This window comes from Meleagris gallopavo, chromosome 9, assembly GCF_000146605.3.
Source record: "Meleagris gallopavo isolate NT-WF06-2002-E0010 breed Aviagen turkey brand Nicholas breeding stock chromosome 9, Turkey_5.1, whole genome shotgun sequence".
NCBI lineage: Eukaryota > Metazoa > Chordata > Aves > Galliformes > Phasianidae > Meleagris > Meleagris gallopavo.
This window is the reverse complement of record NC_015019.2, coordinates 1,511,424-1,534,620: the sequence shown is the minus strand read 5'-3', so window position 1 is coordinate 1,534,620 and position 23,197 is coordinate 1,511,424. Positions and strand designations below refer to the sequence as shown.

The following is a 23,197-nucleotide window of genomic DNA, read 5'->3' as shown; positions in this document are numbered from 1 at the left end:
AGGCAGCCCGGCCGGGCCCGGCGCCCCGCGGCGGGGTCTGAAGGAACAGGGCTGGGAGAGGGCCGGCGCCGGAAGTGTGCATGTGCGCTTCCGCCTCGGCGCTCTCGTCGGAGAGTAGGCGTAAGTGGGAACTACCGGAAGAGGGAGATACCGGAAGTGTAAATTACCGGAAGTGGAGACTACCGGAAGAGGGAGCCGCCGCAGAACCGGCAGAGGGAACGAGAGCGGCCGAGGCCTTCTTGCCCTGCCCTGCGCCGGGCCGGAGTGCCGCCGGGCCGCCATGTCTAACATGGAGAGTATCCTCAGATCGACAAGCAGCTCTGTGGGGTGGGCTGGGGATATGTGGGCGGGGTGCGGCCGCGCTTTGCACTCCGCGGCTGCCGGTCCGCTCGGAAGGCATCGGTGGGGCTGGGCTGGGGGAGGCCTCGGTGTGAGGGAAGGAGTGGGCGGTGTGGTGGCCGTGTGTGGCCGGGGCGGGAGGTCGCTGCCTGAAGCCTTGATCGAGAGGAAAAGGTTTGGGAGTAATGATGGGACCTGAGGTTGTGGTTGTTGTTAAAGGAGAATGGGGAATGCTGGTTTGTTTTGATGGTGAGCTCGGGCCTGGCTGGTTTCACTGGGGCCTAATCTACGTAGCTCAGGCAGAAAACCAGTTTCCTCTGTGCTTTGGGACACTGCAGGTTGTCCTAAACACTGGTGACCCACAAAGCGACAGGCAGTGGCTGCTGTGCTGATGGCACGTTGCTCCTCAGAAGGAGTTTGTTTCCTGAACTCTGACTGCTGTCAGCTGCACAAACTGCTCTCTTCTTCCTGGTGTCAGAAAGAAAATACAACCGAGGAGAACCCTTATGGGCAAACTTGAGCTTTCTGGCTGTATGCCATCATCATAATACAGAGAAGCAGAAAAGGCTTAAAAGATGACAAAGATCTCAGTGTAGCTGAAGTGTGCTGCTGGTTGTTGTGGTAGGGGAGGGGTGGAGCTTGGAGCAGGTGACTGTGAGTCACCTCACAGCTGGTGGTGGAAATTTGGTTTCGATGAGGTTGTGGAGCTGCAAGGGAGGAGCGAGGCTGTGCCGTCACAGGAGGAAGAGCCATGGAAGTAGCAGAGTGCTAAGGATAAATGCGTACCTGATGAGTAACTGGGGGAGTTACTTCAAAATAAGCCATTCTGAAATATTCCTTTTCAGTGCAGTGAGTGTAAGCAGGTGATCTCATATTTTACCTGGTTATTCTGGTCTCCGACCCGTCGTATACTTGAATGGACTTCAGTGTGTTTTCTTGTTTGGTAAACGGTCTGGTTTGTGACTCAGTGCAGTTCACTTATTGCTGCAGAAAGAAACAGCGACCTAGGTTTTAAAGAAATGAATGGAAATACAAGCAGCAATTTCAGTTTTATTGTTGTTTTAGCTTCCTTCATAGTTAATATCTTAGATGTGTAGGTACAGCTATAAACTTTTGATAGCCTGCTTGTAATTATAGGATGGGCTAACAAATATATCAGCAGACTTTGTCATGTCTTCGAGTTGATGTCAGAGCTCTAAGATGGGTGATTGGACTTAAAAGGGAAAAAAAAAAGAAAAAAAGAGTGGCTCTGGAATGACTTATCTACTTAAAGCATTAAGGAAGCTTCATAATGTTTTATGTGCTTTCAGTTAACTGTTGCACTTTAATATTAGCTGTATCTTCCTCTTGGAGTGTCAAAAGGTGGCCTGGAGAAGTCTGGACAGCTTTATACTGCTTTTTGTTTGAGAAGGATTGATGTTTGGGAGCTTTTATCACCAGTGCTTTAAAAGTGTTTTGGTTTCTGTTTGATTTTTAAATATTTTCAAAACGTGCTTTGTTCTCCCGTGACTACAAGTCATGGTGAAGGCTTGTTCTGATCTCTTATTGGAGTTTTCAATGGAAGTAGAACTTAAAATAAATAAAAAGTGAAAAACATTTCTCTTGCAGACTTAAATATTTTTTTCCAAGTCAGATGACAGAACTGTTGAGGACGCCAGAACTCACATGACACAAAGATGGAAAGGCTGCTGTTTAAGCCTGAGATCATCCTTTGGCTGGAAGGGGCAGCTCTGCCTCCTGTTTTATCCTGGGTGTGGTCAGCAGAGCCAGCTTGCTGTTATCCAGGAAATTTGTCTGTTGTTCCATAACATTTTTTTGGGGGGAGAGGGGCTGAGGAGGATCCAGGCAGGCCAGTAAGCTGCTCTTCCATTGCTGTGCTCTTCCATTTCACTGAGAGCCAGAGACTCATGGTGTGTGAGTGAAAGTAGCGCAGTGAGACTTTGATTTCTCTTGGGGGATGTCTGTTTTGTTCTATGTATCAGTCTGAATTGGATTTGCTGTTATGTGGAGCCAGCTGGGATCTGAACTTTCTTATGGCCCAACAGGATCTATATGACAAGTGTCTGTTCTTAAAGTAGGTTCTTAATGTCAGTAGTGCAGTGCTAGGGCTGGTAGCACCTTAAACAGGAGAGCAGGATGGTACCGTGTAAGGATTGATCCTGTTCATGGACCCCTAACTTGTGCTGCAGAACACCTGTTTAATTTGAAGTTTGCTGCAAAGGAACTCAACAGGAACTCAAAAAGATGCGACAAAGAAGAAAAGGCTGAGAAAGCAAAAATTAAGAAGGTGAGCAGTGGGTCTTAAACATGTTCAGGTTTGATTACATTTTGTAGCAGAATCTGTTACTGTTTCGTGGCGTGCATGCTGATAGTACTGATAAATGCTTGTGACTTAAATTACATACAGTACATTTTCCCACACTTATTAATAAGTGTAAGGATGTGTTCTTCATGAAGAACTGGTGGCATTTAGCTGCTAAGAAAATAGCCTTAAATCTATTTTGTTTTTATTTGTTCTTTAGTAAAAAAATGTATATATGTGATCAATTGATGCTTTTATAAAAATATAATAGGCTGTTAGAAAAACATGTTTATAAAAATCCAGGAAAGCTAGAATGCTTTTTTTCTTTTCTTATACAGGCCATCCAGAAGGGGAACATGGAAGTTGCACGAATACATGCAGAAAATGCCATCCGCCAGAAGAACCAAGCCATTAATTTCCTGCGCATGAGTGCCAGGGTTGATGCTGTGGCAGCAAGAGTTCAGACTGCAGTGACAATGGGCAAGGTAAATCTATTTTAATGCGTCGTTGGAAAGGATTAGTCCCCTCTGATCCTCTTGGGAGTGACTTAATTCCATCTGTAATGAGCTGAAAGGTTGGTTTCAGATGTATCTGTTAGTAAATCAGGTACTGGAATCATAGAATAGAGTCATAGGATCTCCAAGGTTGGAAAAGATCTTAAGGTCATCCAGTCCAACTGTCCAGCTATCACCAGTGCTCCCCCTGGGCCACATCCCTCAGCACAACGTCTGCACAGAATCTAAAGGAATTCTGCTGACACTTGCTCTTTAGTAATAGGTTATTCTTTACTATGATTGTAGCTTGTAACTCATTAATTGCTGTTATTCATGCTCCCAAGGAGATCCCTTCCCAAATACATGTTGTAGGACTTCTGAGTCCAGATGCCTTTTTAGCTCAGGTGATCTTTTAGAGTACGTTGCTGTGCTGCTGTTCAGGCACAGAGTTTGTTCTGCCCTGTGATCTGTGTACCTAAACACATCCGTTATCCTTTGTCAGGTTTTGAGACCCTCAGAAGTCAATGCCATATAGATCTCGGCTTTTAGTGAATGAATGAATTTATAACATTTCCAACAGAAGCACCTGTCAAAAAAAGTGATGGTGTAGGTGACAGTAAAGTATGCCCTGCTATTTGATACTGTAGGAACTGAATAGAAATGAGAGGACTCGGTAAGAAACCCATCATTTTTCCTCCTTGTGATGGATTCTTGACCTCTTTTCAGGTGACAAAGTCGATGGCAGGGGTAGTTAAATCCATGGATGCCACTCTGAAGAGCATGAACTTGGAAAAGGTAAATGGAAACTTTCTGTGGAGGTATATGTAAAAAGTTCTACTGGTTGGAGTTGTGCTGCTCTTCTGTTATCTGCAGATCAGTGATTTGATTTGTGTTTTTATAGATATCTGCATTAATGGATAAATTTGAACACCAGTTTGAAACACTAGATGTGCAGACACAGCAGATGGAGGACACAATGAGCAACACTACAACACTAACGACGCCACAGGTAAGAATGCTAAATGAAAAACTTAGTTGAAACTGCATGGAAATACTGTGTGCTCCTTTCTGCCTGCTTTGAGACACCTGGAGTGTTTTCACCTTCTGCTTCTTGATGATAGGAGAGTAGTTCAAGTTACAGCCACAAGTGTGGTGGGTCATATAATTGCATTTTACTCTTTCTCACTTTTAGTAGAACTGATTTTATATTTTACACTGAGATCTTTAACCCTGCTATCGAATGAACAGTGTTTTGATGAGCTCTTGATAAACTTAGCTGAAATACAATGCTTAAGGTAGTTAAATGTTCCTGGCACCTGTCAGCTCCTGGTAGCCCACAAGATGTTGGACTTCATCAGAAGTTTGGTCTGATGCTTATTGGAGATGGTGCTTTGTAAATAAACCTTAAACCACACCTGTTGGAGATGAGCTTTCTTTCACATTGTGCAAAGCACTGTTTGAATAATTTGTAGTCAGCAGTTGATAGCGCTGCATTCAGAGATGTGTGTTTGCTTTGTTTGCTAACAGATGAGTGTAATTCTTCAGAAGCATTATTTTTCAGACGCTGAAGTTCAATGAATGGGCTTTTAATAGTCTGAACTCTGCTGGTTTTTGAGTTCATGCAGAGCCCTCTGGTGGTTAAGCACAACAACGTTTTGTTAAAGATGTTTCACTTTAAAGCAGTATTTTGTTTTTTAAAATCTGTTCTCACAGGATTGAACAGAAGAACTTGTTGTGAACTGCAACAGTGCAGCTGAGTCAGTTTTGTTTTCTTTTCTCTAGAACCAAGTGGATATGCTTCTACAGGAAATGGCAGATGAAGCAGGGTAGGTAACACCAACCCTTCCAGGTAGACGTAGAGGTGAGGTGTCAGTGCTTCAACTGTGTCTCTTGGAAGCAGACAAGTGTCAGTAATTTTCCTTTCACCTCTGGGCATAAATATTTATAACTTAGCTGTAGATTTTTCTGTCTTTACATCACTGGTATGTGTGGTGTGTCTGATATATTATTGTTAAACTGAAATCTTGCTCTGTCCTGATGCTGGGTTGTAACGTATGGCTTGTCTTCTTGGTGGTGAAACTGGCTTCTTGATTGGACTGTCTAATGAGCAGGTCTACAGAGTTCACTGGCTGCTAGGGATCTCCTGCTATCCGTATTTCTCAATGTGTCACTTCTTGTACTTCTTCCTTTAGCCACATGTGCCTGACTTTTGTTCTGGTTTTGTACTTTTGTTTTCTATAGTCTTGATCTGAACATGGAACTACCTCAAGGGCAGACAGGTTCTGTTGGTACAAGTGTTGCCTCAGCAGAGCAGGTAAGTTAGACTCAATAGAAATCAATGTTTCTAAAGAACTGTGGGAACAGAACTAATGCTTCTCTCAGCCAGAGCAAACTTGCTAAATTCTAATTAGATTTTGGCAATTCAAAAGAAATAATATGTAATTAAAGCAGTCTGGTAAGCACAGTAATTAAAATCACATTTCTGTTAAGTGTATGCATTAAGTTTAGATATTTCCAAATCTTTTTTGCATGATTATTTAATAGGGTTCCAAACTGCTGACTCCCCTACCTGCTCCAAATTTAATGAATCCACACATCTCCCTTACCATACATAGAGGCCTTACTTTTTTTTTTTTTTTTTTTTTCCCCGTTTAACTTGTGAAAATCTTTAAAAGATTAGTGTGAAGTGTTCTATGTTTGCTCTAGGTAGCTTAGAATTTCTTGTTAGGGCTTGTACTTGAGATGATACCACCTGGACACACAACTGCAAAACCCCACAATGATCACATGCTTCCCAAAAATCAATATTCACTTTACTGATGGTTTCTTTGCTTTACATCTCTGCAGGATGAGCTGTCACAGAGACTGGCCCGCCTTCGTGATCAAGTTTAAGTTAAGCAGAGCTGCAGCCCTCTGTCTGTGCTTTCAGAATACTCTGAGGTTACCCCTCTACTGCACTCACGAGGTGTGCACAGTACAGCGTAGGTGTTCCAATATTTGTAACGTAGGGTTCTTCACTCTGAGCTTGCTCTTCTTTCTAATACATTAAGTAATCCAGAAGTATCAGCTCTCTAATGTCTTTTTCTGTACATTTTGAAGTTGATATATTTTTTTGCAAGCTTTTTTCACTGAATCAAGTTGATATTCTAAGTCAGCCAGTAATGTCGGAGCATTCTAGCTGAAAGAAAAGCAGAGTGTTATTGATAAATATTTTAAATTATGAAGTGATTTTTTTTTTTAAATTATGAGAACTGTTTGTGGTTGGAGAACTGATATATTCAGTTCTGATGATTGTAGTAGCCAACTTTCTTACATAGCCAAGCTCCTGGATCCTTAGAGGTGGACAGTGTGGACTTCATGAAATTACACTTGTCAAAATGAAAGAGTGGACTTCAGTCTGTGGTGGTTTTAATATTTTAAGGCTACAGTAATTGTGCAGGTTCAGTTAAAAATGAGTTACCAAAAGCTATTTTCATGTAATTGGGAACTTGTACGGTTTGATCACTTTAGTCCAGGAGGAATAAAATATATTTTTCAACTTGGTTGGTTCTGTTGAATATTTTAGCTTGCATGTTGTTTAATGTTGAGTGCTGTAGCTTCTCTGTTTTGCTTTCTTCTCAGTATCCTGTGGTGCAGCCAGTAATGCCACATTCGTCTCTGTTTCGACCACTGTGGTGCATAGCTCCTGCTCATAGGGAGCTCCTGCTCTCTGTTATCCTTAGGCTCAAGCTGAGAAACCTCATATGAGATAACTGAAGCCTGCTTTTCTCCATTCCTTGTCATGCTTTCTTTCCATTTACTTATTTTTTTTTTATACGCAAGGAAAGGCATTGATCATATCCCTTACTTCTGCCATATAAGAAACACTAAAGTGCTTTTCCTCAGGTTTACATCCTCACAGTCATCCTTCAGGAGCCAAGGTCCCAACCCTGTCCTCTCCAACCAGGGCACACTCCTAGGTCAGCTTGTTTCCTCTGCTCATTGCAGCTGGACTGGTGTTGGAGAGAGCAAAGTGAGAACTGGGTGAGCAAGGAGGGCACACCTGCTGTGCCTCCACTCAGCTGCTGGATGAATGCATTGGTTCTGTTGGGTTAAGAGCAGCTACCTTGTTTTGTGAGATGTAATATTGCTCTCTGCAGGTGGAGTAATGTGATTTGTAATATTGAAGTCATCTGTGGAGAAAGTGGTTTGTTTTAGTTCATCTCCTTACTCTTCTGCACAGTGAGAGATTCAGACTGCTCTCAGGAGCTTTCAGACTCCTGTGGTTGTGAAGTAAAGAAATGCAGGTAGAAATTCATAGCAGAAACTACTTGTGGTGTGTTGTGGTAAGTGGCGATGTTAAAAATTTCTTCCTGACTTTTCTGGACTCGTTTTTTGTAGGGGTGAGGAAGATATGAAGCACCATAGACTTAGAATTACTTATTAATTCACTGGTGCTGAGGACCATGCAGGCTTTCCAGCATTGAGGAAATATTTCAGTTAAGAACTGCTTGCTTTCTTTTAGTCAGCAGGATTTTTTTTTTTTCAGTGAAAATGTGCAAAAGTGAGGAAACTTTGGAGCTGTTTCAAGCCATTTTTGATGTGCTGCTCAGTTGCTTTGGAGGTGTAGCAGGATGTTATGTGCTGAGGTATTCAGGGCATAAAATGTGGAAAGTAAGATAAACAAAGCACCCTGACGTGTGGGTTCGTATCTCTCAGGCTGGCAGCCTGAATTCAAGTGATTTGTTTTAAATGTGCACTTTTCCTATGTTTACACTTAAGTTCAGTGCAGCCTTCTTTTAAACACCTTTCAACGTTCCTCCTGCAAATAGGAGAAGCTGGAAAGTATTTTAGAAATGATACACTCTTAACTATAGGTACAATCCTTTGAAGCTATTAAGGAAAAAGTATGCTACCCCTTTTTTCCTCCTAGCTACTCCTGAACAGCATAACAAAATGGTAATGGTGTATCTATGCAACCAAGTCCCCACAGCTGTGGAAACTGCTGGTGTGTGTGCCTTTGTCCTGGTGAACTTGGTGTACTTTGTGACACTCAGTTATTTCAGATCTCATGACAGGACTGGAAAGCTGCTGTTGTGTAATAAATGCACATCTGAACTTGCTTTGCAGTTGGTTGTTGGTAGGGCTGTACCATAAGCTCAGGATTCCTTGTGTTTGGCAATCCACGTTACCTCTGCAGGGCTGTGTTGCACAGAGCTGGGCAGGCTTTGCTGATAAAGAAAAGAAGGATGGGACCAGAAGGAATCTTTGCCCTGCTGCTGTCACTCTGAGCATTGCTATGTGTGAGTGTTGCCAGCATCGTGCACCAGTTGCTTCTGCGTGTAGATCTGCCTTCTCCTGGGGAAGGAGCCTTTGTGGGTGAGCTGCCCTTAACCACGTTGCAGGAGTTGCATTTGTAATGTATGTATGTTTCTCCAGTGTTTTGGAAGTGCTTAAAACTGGAACTTACTCTTCAAGCAATATTTGACTTTGGTGTAGTTCTTCCATTGGAGTTCTCCTGGAAACATTTGTTTTTTTTCTGAACCGCTGTGGCTCCTTGCTTTTACATTCCTGGTGTCTCTTGTAAGATGATGGTCTACTTCTGCAGAAGTCTGCTTTGTGTTAAATAAATTGTACGAGCATTTATGCAACCTCTTTACCAAATAGTACTTCAGTATTTGTACTTATGAGCAGGCACATCTAAGGTGAAACATTGCTTCAGGGTGGTTTTGCTCACTGTTTATTTCCTGGTTTACTATAGACAGAGGTATCTTTGTGTTATGCTTCAACTGCTCGTGTCAAGGCAGTCTTCATTCATTTGGATTCCACAACAAAGCCATGAAAAGATCCAGTTGAAAGGAGAGGGGAGGAAAGGAAGGAAAAGAAATCTCAGTGCCAATGGGATAATATCATCACTTTGCCTTTGTGGAGACCCTCAGAGCCAAAAAATTGTGAAATTTTGTTATATATGGTCAGCAACAATGTACAGAGACACATTCTGAAGTTGGTGACGTTGTATAGAGAAGAGAATAATTTTTGTAGCTTGGCAGTGTTCATGGTGGAAACGGCTTTACTTGTATGGGACAATTTGTAACTGTTACTGCAACTGGTAAATAAAACTGTACAGCCAAATGACTTCAGGTGTGTTCCCAGACTGCGTGGATGGTTTCTGGCATGGCTCTGTGCGGGGACAGATGAGCAGCGCGTCGTTGGTGTGCTGTCCTTAATGCATACAGTGGGAAAAGTGGCAGCTGCTGGTGGCTGAGTTGGTCCTCCATGGAGCTAAAAAGGTTTATTTTCTCCTTCCATCATTGTTTGGGACCCAGCAGAGGGAGCCTTGAGCTCTGCTTTTGTGTGGGTCCAACAGAAATCGGCATTTCATTCTTAGAGGGGGCTTTGGCAGCCATGCAAGCTGCTTTGAGCAGCTTTGTCTCATGGGGACCCATTGATTCCGGACAGCATCACTGCCGTTTCATACAGACAGAAGCACACTGTGGACTGATGGAAAATAGGTTTTAACAGAAAGTTTCATTTTTGTTTTCAAAGTGTGTGTTGAGATTTTGGTGGAGCACGTGATGGCTTTGGTTCAGGACCCTGTAGGGCAACTGCTGTCAGTGTTGGCATGTCTGTCAAGCTGTATTTTCTCCATGAAATCCCAGTGGGGTCAGTGGCCTTACTCGTGTCAGAAGCAGCTCTCCTTGTTACCATTCAGATAAAGGAAAAGAGCGATCTGAGCAATCTGCAGCTGATTCCAAGTGCCATCTCCCTGTTTGGCGTGGAAGAAGACGCAATCAGGCAGTCACTGTGCTGTGGGATGCGAGCTCTTTGGGAAGACCTGCTGTGTCCTCCAGCAGTGGGCTGGGGCAGACTCACTGCTCCCTGTTTGTTGCTCATCTTTTTCAGCCTTTCTGCTCAGACAGACTGCATGCATTGGTAAGGAGAGCCTGAAGTTAGCTCTAATCGAGGGAACTGTTTCCCTGAAGTCTAAAGTCATAAATCAGACGTGCAAGCTTATCCGACAAGATAACTATCAGCTTAATTTAATTTCCCCATATCTGCTTCGTAATACTCTGTTATCATCAATTTCAGTCTGAAGGATCTGGCAGGGGTAGGAAAACCTTTTGAAATATTCCATAAAGACATTCTCTCCCCACTCTCTCCCCACGTATTCTTTCTATATATTGTTGCTTGTTTTTAAGAGCTCCCCTTTTATTCCAAAGGTCGCTTTAAAAAGCTTTGACATAACGCTGCCCTCCTGCTGGGATGTTTGCTTTGGTGGAGATGGCAGCGCTTCGTTCCTCTCCTCTCACTGCAGAGTGGGTCCACGTTGGCTGCTGAGTGCTGCTCCAATTGCTGGTGCTTGCGTCGGTTCCGACCCCAGATGGAGGCCAGCGCTGACTGCAGGCTGTAGGAAAGCTGCCAGTCCCTTCGGAGTGTTGTCAATTAGTTCCAGTCTCCCGGAGCTGGCCGTGACCAATTGCTGTGACCTGGAAGTGGATTAAGTCCATCACGGGGAGATCGACTTTTCCTGCAGTCATTTGACAAACGCAGTCTTTTTTTTTTTTTCCTTTTTAAAGTCCCTCGTAGATGCCATACCTCGTTTGTTCCCTCGTGATGGACGTCGTTTCCGGATCGAAGCGATAATGATTTTCCAGATTTCTGCTGATTGGTGTAGCAGGTGCCTTAATTTATTAATGCCACGAGAAGAGAGGGATTCGATGGCAATGAGAGGAGGGCTCCTGGCAGCAGCTGTATATCACACTGCTCCCTGACCCCCTTGCCCCACTGCAAGCGCTTGAGAACTTGATATCTCTGTACACTTACATCCATTTCTGCACCAGAGATATTTGTGGGGTTAGAATTGTTAATACCTATTAGCCTGGTGTGGTTCTGGTTCACTTAAGACTCACAGATGGAATTCAGCCATTGCACCCACTGTTGACTTGTGCCACCTTTGAGGCTTTTGCCTTTGCTGGAATTATTGCCTTGATGCATTTGCATGCTGTTGCATACAGAAGGAGGCATTTGGACTTAATTTTTGGCACTGCTGTGTGTGTTAATCAGCCAAGGTATGGCCTGCTCCCGGGCTGGGGCTGTTTGCAGGCACGGTGGGATGGAGATGTGTCGGCACAGCTGCTGAGCACATTTAACAGGGAGCAGTCAGTCACACTTCGGGAGTTTTAATTGAATTACCTTTGACAGTGAACAGCAAACCTGGTGGGTGATCCACTAAATTAAACTGATGAATGGGCTCCCGAAAATCAATTAGCACACAGGGCTGAGAGCACGAGCACATCCTGCTGCTCCGCAGGGACCGAGCGGGGCTGGACTGACAGCAGCAAATGCGAGACAAAGTAAAAGCATGCATCTGCCTCTGCTGACCTCTGCTCCAGCATGAAAGCAAAACAGGAGCTGGAGGAATCCGCCAGTAAATCACTGAAGCTCTGTTCTGCAGAGCTGATACGGGATGCTTCCAACCCTCTTGATTAATGCTGGGCTGTGTGCTGAAGAAAGATGTGGCGGAACGTGGAGGCTGCTGAGACACAGCAAGGGAGAACAGCTGGCAGCTCTTTGGCTTTCAGCTGCTCGAGGAGGGATCCTCTAACACTGCTGTAGTGCTGTGGATGGGCTCTGTCTGCAGCCCTGAGAAGCACTGCTGCCCGGTGCTGGGTGGGGGTTGCCCAAACCCCGTGCCCCAGCATGTAATGAGCTGCAGGTGCTGCAGATGGGATGCACACACCACAGGGGCTTTTGGCTTGTGGCAAAATGAGAAGCACAGGGAGCTGCAGCCATCAGCCCCAACCCATCCCCAGTGCCCTCATCCCTGGGGCTCTGGAGCAGCTCTGGGATGGTGACCCCACCACTCCGTGGGTGGCTGTGCTGGTGCAGCATCGCTCTTTGGAGAAGAAATTTGTCCTAACATCCAACCTGAGCACAACGTGGGGCCATCACCTCTCATCCTGAGAAGCACCAGGGACTGAGAGGAGCGCAGGGCTGGAAGAACCTCGGGGAGGTGCAGGGAGACACAGCACGGAGCACTGCATTTCAGATGCACTTCGGTGACCCATCAGAAGTTTTGGCTGAAAAAGAAATAAATGGGAGCACGGAGCTGAGCAGTGGGATCAGCCACTCAATAGGATCTGTTTTCAAGGAGTATTTGCCACAATTTGGAAAACAAAAAGCAACGAAAAGACAACAGCCACAAGCCTCACAGCATGCAGAGTGAGAAACGTGGCTTTCATTTGGGTGACTAATCGCTTCCAGCTGAAGCAGCCATTAAAACCAGTTGAAGAATTACAATGTAAATAGATTAATGCAGACAAAGCAACACGTGTGCTGTCCCGTGTCTTCTCATTACCTACAGAATGCTTCAGCAGTGACACGCTGTTAGTCTAAGCCACTTGTTGGGCCCTGTGCTAATCAGCTCAAATTAAATAAACACGGCCCGTAGAAATGAATGTTGTGTTTGAAAACCAATGCACCAGCAGAGTGTTCTCCAGGAGATAATTACAGACGGGTCCGTGACAAAGAAATGATTCCTGCAGAGGACTGGGGATAATTCCTACAGCGCTGATCAATTCTCCAGGCTGGAGGAAGAAGATCTGAAACTCCTTCTGAAGTTTTGGATGCTTTTCAATTCTTGGCATTGCACAGAGGCAATCTCAGAAATTAAGACTGACCTTCTGAACGGGAAGATGTTCTTCAGGCAATATTTTAGAGTGGCTTTGGGTTGGAAGGGACCTGAGGGCCATCTCATGCTCATTCCTTGTGTAATTTACCATTAACACAATGACACCGACTGGAAAGACTGCAATTCTTTTCTGCCGTTTTCCCTTCCCCGCACACCGTGCTGCCAGCAGCCCGATGGTGATAGAGACATCCCCAGTGCTGTCAGGACTGAATGAATGAAAGGCATCATTTGCAGAGCGTGGCATCTTAATTAATTGAACACAAAGTCCTCGTTGGTCACAGGTGAACTTCATCATCACGTCAAAGAGGAGCAGCTCGCCCCAGGAGTGGTAACAGGATACGGCCCCAGCTGCTATTTATTTCTACAGGCAAGCCAGTGCTGTGGTCTGATGGCACGGTGTGGCCAAACCAGTGGCAGATGTGCACTCAGCCCTGCTCCCAGCCACCCCTTTCCCTCTGTTACTGCAGCAGCATCGTAATCTGCTGCCTTCATGGGGCAGGCACGGGTTGTCTTATCCCAGCAGCGAGGTGGGATGCTCATGGACAGCTTCTTGTGCAAGGGCACAGCGTCTCCCCTGTTTGTGCAGACCTGTGATCTGCCCAGCCTGCTGGGCTCAGGATGAAAGGTAACAGCACCACATTGTGTCAGGGGAGGGGCAGGTTGGATATTAGGACAGATTTCTTCTCCAAAAGAGCAGTGATGCACAGGATGCCCAGGGAGGTGGTGGGGTCTCTGTACCTGGGGATGCTCAGAGCTGTGGGGATGTGGCACTGAGGTACGTGGAGATGGTGGTGTGGGCTGGGGTAGGATTGGTGATCTTAGAAGCCTTTTCCAATCTTAGTGAGCCTATGAAAGCTTAGAGCTGATTCAACGTGTTTCCAAAGCACGGTGCCAACAAAGTTCTCACAATTCTGCTTAGGTAGCATAACAGCATAAAACATTTGCTCTTGTGGGACCATTATATGTATGAGAAGAAGATTAAAACGGTGCCTGGTATCACCTTTTTCTGATGTATTTTGGATGCCTCCCCCAAGGAGAAATCCCCCGAGATGTCACCAGGACCGTGCTGATGAGCAGCCATGTGTGCAGCCAACTGATTCAGAGGTACAGAGCTCAGTGTGAGGAGATGCGTGGTTGGCTCCTCTGCAGATCCTAACCCTGCTATTTCTGCACCCTGCCCTCCTTCTGCTGCAGATTCTTCAGCACATTAACACTGCTCAGTGCACTGCTGAGCACGTGAGTCCAGGGGAGATCAGCCTCCACGTTATGAATGTTGCTTGGGGAGCAGGAAATAACTCTGCATTGAAGCATTTAGTGCTGATTTATACTCTGTGTCCCCGAGAAGGAAGTGAGACTGAATTTCACTCTCTCCTTGAGCAGCCCAGACAGCTGGGCTTCGTGGGCTCTGCTGCCATTGTGACCAGCAGTGTGGAGCAGGCAGTGCTGGGCTCTGATTGATGGAACTGGGGGAGGAGAGGGGAAGCATTTGCTGGGTGCTGTCAGATCCTGGGGAGCTGCTGACAGCTCATTCCTGGCCTGCACTGCCCAGGCTGACACCCTGACCACCCCATTGCCAGCATGGGGCAGGAGGTGTTTCCCACACTGGGTTCTGGGCTTTCTCTTTGCACAGACTTCAGTGAGAGGGGGCAGAGCCAAAAAGGGGTTGGGGCTGCCCCTCGCCATCCACCTGGTGCTGGCACTGCTCCTTTTCTCATGAAAATCCTTCAATGTTGTGGCTGTAAAACATGGAAGTCAGGGGAACGTTCACCTCCAGGCTGTGTGAGATGGGAGGTACAAATCCCATTGGAAATATCAGTGCTGAAAGCTAGAAATCAATACAGACTCGATTCAGGATTTCTGCTGGAGCTGCTTCTGCTTTAACCCTCTGAACAAACGGACCCATTCGTGGCTGTACTGCAATGAGCTCAGTGCAGAGCAGTGCCTCCATGACCACTGCTGCTCCTTTCCTGTGCTGGGAGGGCTGGGAGAGGACAGGGAGTGAACAGTGCCTGCAGGTCATCATCTGCTGGGCTCTGAGCTGTCCCAGAGATGGGGATCTGCCTTCAAGGTGAACACAGGAGGAATGAGAGCCCCGAAATGGCGTGCTTTGTCTCCCTGTGTTGGTGCCAATGGACAGGAGCTGCGTTCTGCTGGGGTGGTTGGGTGCCGTGGGCTCTGCTTTGTGGTGAGAAATAGCAAAGGATGTGACCAATGCATTGACACGTGGCTCTGAGCATCCTGAGGGGGGGGGACTGGGGGGAAGTAAACAAACAGAGACACAATAAATGCCAAGAAATGTGCTGATGTAAGCACATGGTGATGGGGAGGGATGGGGTGGCAGCCCTGCCAGCCTTTGCATGCAGGGTTTTGTTAATAATATTTGTGCAATTAAAATCTTTGTTCCCAAAAGTCTGTAAAGGAGCTGGAGGTAAACCAAAAGAGCCCATTCACGGCCAGGTTTTGCAGCAGAAGGACGTTGGCTTCAGTTTATAAAAGCCAAAAGGAAAAGCTGTTCAGCTGCAGCGTTATGTTTGAGATGTAGGTGGCTGCCAGGTGTGCGGGGATTTGAATGAATGCTCCGAGAGGATCGCTGTAGGAAATGCTGAGTGTGGTCATAGGAGTTTATGTTTCCTGTGCCTGGGGCATGGTGTGCTTTGAGACTGGGAAAGGAGCTTCTTTTCCACCTTCTTTTCCCTTAATGCTCCCCTATTTTTCCTCTTCTTTCTCAGTTTTCTTTTTCGTTTTCCTTCCCCTCCTTTCTTCCTCCTTTCCTCCTTCTTTCTCCATTTTCTTTTTCTTTTTTTCCCCTCTCCCCTCCCTTTTCCCCCTTTTTTCCCTACCCTTTTTTTTCCATTTTTCTTTCTTTTTTCCCCTTCCCTTCCCCATTTTCCCCGCATTCTCCCCTCATTTCTCCTCCCTATTTCTCCTTCTCCTTTTTCTTTTTTTCCCCTTCCCTCCCTTTTTCCCCTCCTTTCTCCCCTTCCTCATCTACAGAAGGGACAGCAGCCGGGCCGCCCCGCTCTCCCCAGTGCAGCATTGAAGCCGAATAGAGGAATTTTCCACAACTTCCAAAAGCGAAGTAAATTCCCCTGGCAAAAAGAAAACCCCACCCCAGCAGTCACAGCGGCTCAGAGCTTCTTTCCTTTCTCTCTTTTCCTTTTTTTTTTTGTCTTGAAGCCGTGTCCAGAAATAAACAACTGTTTCAATCCGCTGCGCTGATCAAAAGCGCTGTTCTAATCAGTCCCAGGCAGAACATCACGCTGCTCTGCTATCGCTGGAGCAAATCATCGAAAATACACAACAAAAATATCAACGTAATGCACTCCAGATCAGGAATGTCCCGAAGAAAAGCTCCTTCCTCGCAGGTGTGCCTTATTTTAGGAAGAAAGACGGTGGAATTGGGGCTGCTTTGGGGCGAGTGTGGCTGTCAAAGCAGAGAGGAGGAGGTGAGAGCTGGCTGAGCCCTGTGTGAGCGCATGGAGCTCTCTGAATGCTCTCCCCTTCCCTGTGTGCATGGTGATTATTTGCTAAACCGACAAATTATCTTAAAAGGGCCCATTGTGCTGTAAGCCCTCTTCTGAAGTGCTGTTAGGGAATGAATGCTGAGCTCTGAGCCCATCCAGGAGTAGCTCCGTGCTGTACCCCCAGCACTGCTCCCACCCTCATCCCATAGGAGTCCTCTGTGACAACCTTCCTGCCTCTGCAACTGGGAGACCCTCGCACCAAACCGATGTTGGGGCGCTGTGAAGGTTTGGATTTGCTTTGAGGGGAAGTTTGGGATTGCTCTGATGTGTCGTGATCCTGGAAGGCCATTGGTAAATGCAGTGAGCCGTTTCTCCCAGCAGTCTGGTGCTGCTGTGAGCGCTGCTGAGCATCGATGCTGCTGTAGGGATGGAGACATCATAGAATCCTTGAATGGCCTGGGTTGCAAAGGACCACAGTGCTCATCCAGTTCCAACCCTCTGCTATGTGCAGGTTGCCAACCAGCAGCCCAGGCTGCCCAGAGCCACATCCAGCCTGGCCTTGAATGCCTGCAGGGATGGGGCATCCACGACCTCCTTGGGCAACCTGTTCCAGTGCCTCATCACCCTCTGGGTGAAAAACTGCAGTGCGATTTGCACCCTAAAGCACTGGTTGGGATGGGGAGGAGTGGCTGGCAGTTCTCAGTCTTGCCTGTAAATTACAAGGAGGGTGACTTCTCCATTTTCCTTCTTCGTCTCAACAAGGCTTTTTCTGCTGCCCGTGTGCTCCAACCCATGCACGACTGGGAAGTGTGAGTTTAAAAAGGGATGCAAAGATTTAAAATGGGAAGCACGGATTTCCAATGTCCTTTTGCTCAGCGTTCCTCTCCAAAAGTCACCCCATCTTCGTGTGCTCTGCACACACAAATGGAAGGAGAAAGGAGACGTCAATACCGCGGGCTCATCTGTTTCCTATCGTGTGTGTTTACATATTAATGCGCAATACAAATTTGTAAACACGGACGTTTGATGCTCTGGTGGGAGCCGATGGCTGTTCCCTTCTGCCCCTTTATTGGAACAGCATGTCTGATGCTGCGGAGCCGCAGATGTGGATGGTTTCAATACTGGATACATTTCAAACGCTCCGTGCTCTTATTTGTCCTGCTGCGTATCGCTAACCAGCCCTCCTTTGTTTTGCATAATTGCCATACAAATTATCATCTAATTACAGCCCAAACCTCAGGAGAACAAATGGGAGTGAGGGGCTCCTCCCGACGTGACCAACCCTCCCTTCCCAGTGTGCGGGTGATGGCAGAACATCCCTTTGGTGATAACACGAGGAGTGTTTTTGTGTCTCCGTGGGTTTTAAGCCCTCGTTCTGCGGCTGGGACACCCCCACCCCAACCCATCCCCCAGGGACCACATGGCACCTTTGGTGCTGTTGGCTCTGTTTGCTATGTTGGAGTGCAGGCAGATGGTTCTGTGTCACTCTGGGCTCCTCATAAGAGAGCTCAGTGGCCAAAGCGCCTCAACCTTTCCAAAACATCAGATTGTTTTCTCCTTGTTCCCATTAAAAACAGCACAGTAGCGCTGGATTTGTGTTCTTATTCGCCTCTACATCTATAGAAGTGAGAACTCCTGCAGTCATCACCAGTCTCCAAACACCGCGAGTGGTGGGAAGTGCTGAACAGCCGCAGTGTGTTGTGATCCCCCCAGCTCATGGCCAACAGCTCGGGGATATTCCATGCAGCTTCGCTATCTGGAAGATGAATGTTTGCTCACCACCCTCAGCCCAAACCCAAAGAGCACCAAAAGCATGGCCACGAGCAGTGCTCTGCAGCACCCATCCCAGTCCACTGGCCTGGAAATGGGGGCTCCCAAAGGGAAAAAAAATCTCATGCTTTTAAATAAAAGGTATCAATACCAGTTTTGGTTTTTAAACCTACGTTTAATCCTTATATATTGCTGTTATGTTTGTAGATACAGAATTCTCTTTACTTAATCCCAAAATATGGCAGGTCCCCGTCAGGCACTTTGTATCACGTCTGTCATAGGTAACAGAAGTGGCTTTGGGGAGCGAATATAAGCTGTGCCCCAACTTACAGTGAGCTGCACTGTGCCCCCAGAGCCAGAAATTATTTACAGGAATAACACAATTATCACAGGTGAAAATAAAATGATGGGACCGTGGGACGGGTGTCCATAACTCTGCTCAATCCTCATCCTCTGCAGCTCCTCACCCCCAGCTCTGCATGGATGGGATGCGAAGGGACGGCTCTGGGAAGACCTGTGTGGGGCTCTGTGTCCTTAATGCAGCACGGAGCCTTCAATCTATGTCTGCATTGTGATGTGGGTCCATCAAGGCACTTCCACGGGGTTGACCAGCTCCGAGTCAACGCATGAGCGCACTCCAGTCCCCGGCTGCATGCAGCTTCTCTGCTGACCCACGTTCTTTGAGAGTCCCTTTGGAATTAGGGGAAATCCACAGGGGAGATGAGCAGGAGCTGGTGGGGCTCAGGACTGACTGTAGGGAAGCTTGATAGTTTCAGGAAAACAGATTTGTGGAAATGCATACATCTATGTTCCCACTTCAGAGTGCAAATAGTAAAAAGGTGTCTGCACCGCTCACCCATCCCTTACAACCCTACACAAATACCACCGATGGGTATCGGCTTGCTTGGATCACCACAGCCCTCTGTGCTGCCTACAATACTGCACGTTTACCCCCAAATCAAAGGCCCATCAGTCTGCTCCTGCACCACACCGTGTTTCGTACTCAGCAATTAGCAAGACCCTGGGTCCGACCGGGGAACGGGTTTGCATTACATACCGATGTGCTCGGAAACATGACAGCATCCTGCTAAAGGCAGTGGTTAATTGCTGAGTGCCAGCTGGGGTGATTGCACCGGCCGTCCCTGAAGGCAGCGGGCAGGCTGTCACTCACCCCAAAATGGCTCGCCGCGCTCGTCAGTCTGGATGGCACGGAGAAGCTGTAGCCGTACAAACCATATGGAGGATGTAAGGAACAATTAAGTGCTTCCCGAGCAATGGGACTCGATGGGAAAATGTTTCCAGATGCGTGTAATCCATATAGCATTTGGCTGGCGGAGTTGGGGACCTGCAGACACGGCCCGCTCAGGTCTTCAGACTTAGAGCTCTTCAGGCTGGCGATGCCGAGGGAGGAGAGCTTGGGGACATCGACCACAAAGTGGGGCAGGATGGGGGGACCGGGGCCGCCTGGCTTCTGGTGGCTGGGGAGGATGAGGGGCTGCTGGCGGAGGAGGTTGGCGGGGCACAGCCGGTAGCAGAGGGGCACGCCGAGGCCGGGCAGGTGGGGCTCAGGGCACGGCGCGCCGGCACCGCTCACAGCCAGGTGGAAGGTGGGAGGTGAGCACGGAGGGGACAGCAGCGGGTTGAGGGGAGAGGGTGTCCCAGCGCTAGAGGTCACCGGGGAAGAGCTGGAGCTGCTGCCTGGAGGGAAGAAGAGGAATAACCTGCAGTGGGTCAGCGGGTGCTCCAGCCGGCAGCTCCGCGCCGCTGTGCATCCCAATGTCGCCAACTGGGAAAAAGGGAGATCCAGCCGTCATCTGAGTGCTGCTCCCACTTGTCTAAGAAATACCCGTGTGTGTCAAACCCCTTCGGTGTGACTGTCCATACCCATGTGTGTCAAACCCCAGCGCTGTGCCTGGAACAGCCCCACGCCAGCTCTGCGCCCGCTGTGCCAGCGAAAGCCGCCTCCCGTGACAGCACCACTGCTATTTCAGGCTCCCAGTTTTCTGTGTGAACTACAGGCAGCTTTCCCCCCTTCTACGTGAGAACAAAAAGATGCATTCAGCCCAATGGAGAGTTTCTTGTACCTTCCTGCTCACAGGAATTGACTCATTTTCCTTGGCTCCCCATGCAATTTGAGACGTACCCTCGAGTACCATAGGTGTATCCCGAAGCCGTAAATGCACACAGCATTTTGACGTTCCCTTTTAGGAAAGAAATTTGAACGAGCACTTTCCCATCCAGATGAGTTCGCTGGGCGCAGCCCGTGCCCAAAGCAGGACATCACTCAACCCCCATACAAATTTGGGGATAGCAGTGGGAAGAACAGAGCAACTCAAAGAGGAAATTCTTTTTGCCATTCCTATCAGCTTTAAAATCCAAGCTGACGATCAATTATTTTATATAGCTTATCAATTTTAATTTGTCTCCTGGCTTTGAGGCTCCAAGATTGCTATTTCTCTTCTTTTTCTTGCTTTCTTTTCTTTCTTTCTTTTTTTCCTCCAGAAATACACTTTTTTATCACCAGAGATAGGAATTTTGTTCCATTTCCATCTTTCCAGAATCATAGAACGGTTTGGGTTGGAAGGGACCATTAAGATCACCTCAAATATTGGCCCTTAGGAAAAATACCCATTATGTAACAATTAATTAAAAAATGAATCCAACCAAACCATAACATTTTAGTGTCTGTGTGACAAATACTGCAAATTGCAAATGTTCTCTCAGCCCCCACTGCTGCCCCTCTCCCTGCTCTCATGTTGCAGCCTGCACAGTTGGTTCAAGAGCAGCTTTTTTTTTAGAAACGGTCTTTTCTATTTAAAAAAAAAAGTTAAAAAAAGTTAAAAAATTGGAAAAAAGAGAAAAACAGGGAAAAAAAGAGAACAAAAATTGAAGGAAAAAAAGGAAAAAATAACAGTTTCTCTTTGCAATCTGTTAAACCTCTTAATTTCTCCCGAGTCTCCTTTTTACGACTCGTTATTCTTAATGTGGTGTTTCTAAACAACATCCTCCAATGGTTTGGGAACAATTAGCACTGTGGGCTGAAGGACACAACAAACCTCTCCAAAATAACCTGTTGCATATTTATATATATATACATACATATATATTTATTTTTTTCTTTCTTTCTTTCTTTTTTTTTTGTTTGTCTAAATCTTCCTGCAGCTTCCGCCATGTCCATCACCGCTTTCCCCGGAGCGCTCACACCGAAATCAATGGGACTTTTGGCAAAAAATCATACAGAATCACAGAATCACCCACACTCTCACAGCCCCAAACCCACACCCATGACCCCACCCAGCCCTACATCCTCGTCCTCCTGCCCACAGCTCCAACCCCGTCCCTACGGCCCCAGACTCACCCTGGCTGTCCGCGCCGAAGGCCTTCAAGTCCAGTGCGAGTTGTGGCCGCCATGGGAACGGCTCCAGGAGCCCATCCAGCACTCCCCTGCAGGCGATATGGGGCTGAGAGCCAGGGCCGGGCCTCGGGCTGTGACTGGGGGTGATTGAGCCGTTACCTGTTCCTGCCAGGGTCCCGAAAGCCTTTGGCAAAGGGGTTCCTGTCGATCTTCAGCTTGGTGATCTGTGGGCAGAAGCAACATCTCAGCGGGGCTGTTGGGGGGCGGGAGGCCGGGCGGCCGCAGCCCCATGGGTACCTGCTGGTTCTGGTAGGCTGTCACTGTGGTGAACTCGGTCTCCTGGAAGGAGAAGGTTTGCACCCCCTCAGCTGGCAGCGACTGAATCTGTGCCAGGTCGAAGCGGGAGTCCTGGGCAATAACGTGGACACGGGGCTTGTACTTGTGCATGGACTGCAGGATGATCTGTGCGGGCAGAGAGGGTCGGGCTGAGCTGCTGCCCAGAGTCCCACCATAGCCCCGCTGCACAGCTGCCCCACACCTACGTGCCCCTTGTCGTCCATCTCGTTGTTGGTGAGCTTCACCCGGTCGAAGCTGATGATTTGCCTCATCCATGTTTCCCCCGAGCAGGGGGAGTCGGGGTGGATGTAGAGCCGTGGTGTGATGCAGGAGTGGTCTGTGTTCCCTGCCACCATCCACTGCGAGCTGTGGTAGACGTACCTGCACCAAGCATGACACCATCAGCACATCGTACTCCTGATGTGCCCATCCATCCCTGTATCCATTCATCTATCCGTATGTCTTCCAATCTTTCCATCCATCCATCTGTATGTCTGTCCCTCAGCCTATTCCTACATCCATCCGTCAGTCCATTCTTACATCCATCCATCCATCGATATGTCCATCCATCCACCGCCCATCCATCCACTCATACCTCCATCGCTCCATCCATGAGTGAGTCATCCACCCATCCATCCCTCCATCCCTCCATCCCTCCACCCATTCATCCATCCCTCCATCTCTCCATCCATCTCTCCATCCATCTCTCCATCCATCCATCCATCCATCCATCCATCCATCCATCCATCCATCATTCCCAGCACGCCCCAGTGCAGCCGTTGGCCATTTGGCCATGCAGAAGGCTCCATCTCTTCAGCCGCCATTGGAACTCACCCTACCTGTACCGTTTGGAGTCCACTGGCACAACGTCGATGGCGATGTAATACTGCTGCATTGGCTCCAACCCCTTCACCTTCACCCTGACTGATGGGAACATCCGCCTGCACAGGGCACGGGGCAGCAGTTAGAGAGTGCCCATAGCAGTGGTTGTTTAAAGAGGTGAAAATGGGTTGAAAAATTAAACAGATACTGGAGGAAAAAAAAGATATAAAATAGCAACAACAACAACAAAAAAGTAGGGGAAAAAAAGGGAAATAAAAAAAAAGATAAAAAGAAGGTAAAAACACAGCAAAGGGGAGTTGAGAAAAAAAGAAATGGGTGTGAGACGTAAAGGGGAAAACAGAGCGGGAAGGGTTGAAGGCAGAAGCCGGGGAGCCGGGGAGCCGGGGGCTGCTACCTGCCGGCCTTGGTGATGATCATCTCGGTGCCGATCTCGTGGAACCTCTTCCAGAGCTCAGAGCCCTGCAGCTCCACCTGCACCTCGTCCCCCACCTCCCGGCTCTCGGCGCCGGCCTTGGGCCGCTTCTCTGCGGGGAAGAGAAAGCGGAGGGAGCGCTGGGGCGGCTGCCGGGACCTCGCCGGGACCCCCCCGGTCTGCCCCGCCGCTACCAACCGGGCTCGGATGCT

General features: G+C 47.7%; 2 protein-coding genes across 2 annotated transcripts; one reads left to right on the top strand and one right to left on the bottom strand.

Moving 5' to 3' along the window:
• The first annotated feature begins 142 nt into the window (after positions 1 to 142).
• Positions 143 to 9,249, top strand: CHMP1B (charged multivesicular body protein 1B). Its single transcript, XM_003208282.4, has 8 exons — positions 143 to 296; positions 2,529 to 2,626; positions 2,980 to 3,126; positions 3,862 to 3,930; positions 4,037 to 4,144; positions 4,918 to 4,961; positions 5,377 to 5,449; positions 5,983 to 9,249. Exons 1-8 carry the CDS (start codon positions 281 to 283, stop codon positions 6,025 to 6,027), a joined length of 600 nt encoding a protein of 199 aa, XP_003208330.1. The 5' UTR covers positions 143 to 280; the 3' UTR covers positions 6,028 to 9,249.
• An 8,977-nt stretch (positions 9,250 to 18,226) lies between these two features.
• TBX22 (T-box transcription factor 22) lies at positions 18,227 to 23,155 on the bottom strand. Its single transcript, XM_010715074.2, has 7 exons — positions 22,968 to 23,155; positions 22,570 to 22,671; positions 21,937 to 22,111; positions 21,692 to 21,856; positions 21,554 to 21,618; positions 21,398 to 21,483; positions 18,227 to 19,737 (listed from the first exon to the last, which is right to left on the bottom strand). The coding sequence occupies exons 1-7, from the start codon at positions 22,988 to 22,990 to the stop codon at positions 19,127 to 19,129; spliced, it is 1,227 nt and encodes a 408-aa protein (XP_010713376.1). The 5' UTR covers positions 22,991 to 23,155; the 3' UTR covers positions 18,227 to 19,126.
• Between the last annotated feature and the right edge of the window lie 42 nt (positions 23,156 to 23,197).

Excerpts from the sequence above, each read along its gene's own strand:
- CHMP1B (XM_003208282.4), top strand. Across the intron at positions 3,127-3,861 it reads CTGCAGTGACAATGGGCAAG|GTGACAAAGTCGATGGCAGG; the intron begins GTAAATCTATTT and ends ACCTCTTTTCAG. Across the intron at positions 4,145-4,917 it reads CAACACTAACGACGCCACAG|AACCAAGTGGATATGCTTCT; the intron begins GTAAGAATGCTA and ends TCTTTTCTCTAG.
- TBX22 (XM_010715074.2), bottom strand. The coding sequence starts at position 22,990 with ATGATCATCACCAAGGCCGGCAG. Across the intron at positions 22,672-22,967 it reads ATCATCACCAAGGCCGGCAG|GCGGATGTTCCCATCAGTCA; the intron begins GTAGCAGCCCCC and ends TGCCCTGTGCAG. Across the intron at positions 21,619-21,691 it reads CAGCCTACCAGAACCAGCAG|ATCACCAAGCTGAAGATCGA; the intron begins GTACCCATGGGG and ends TTCTGCCCACAG.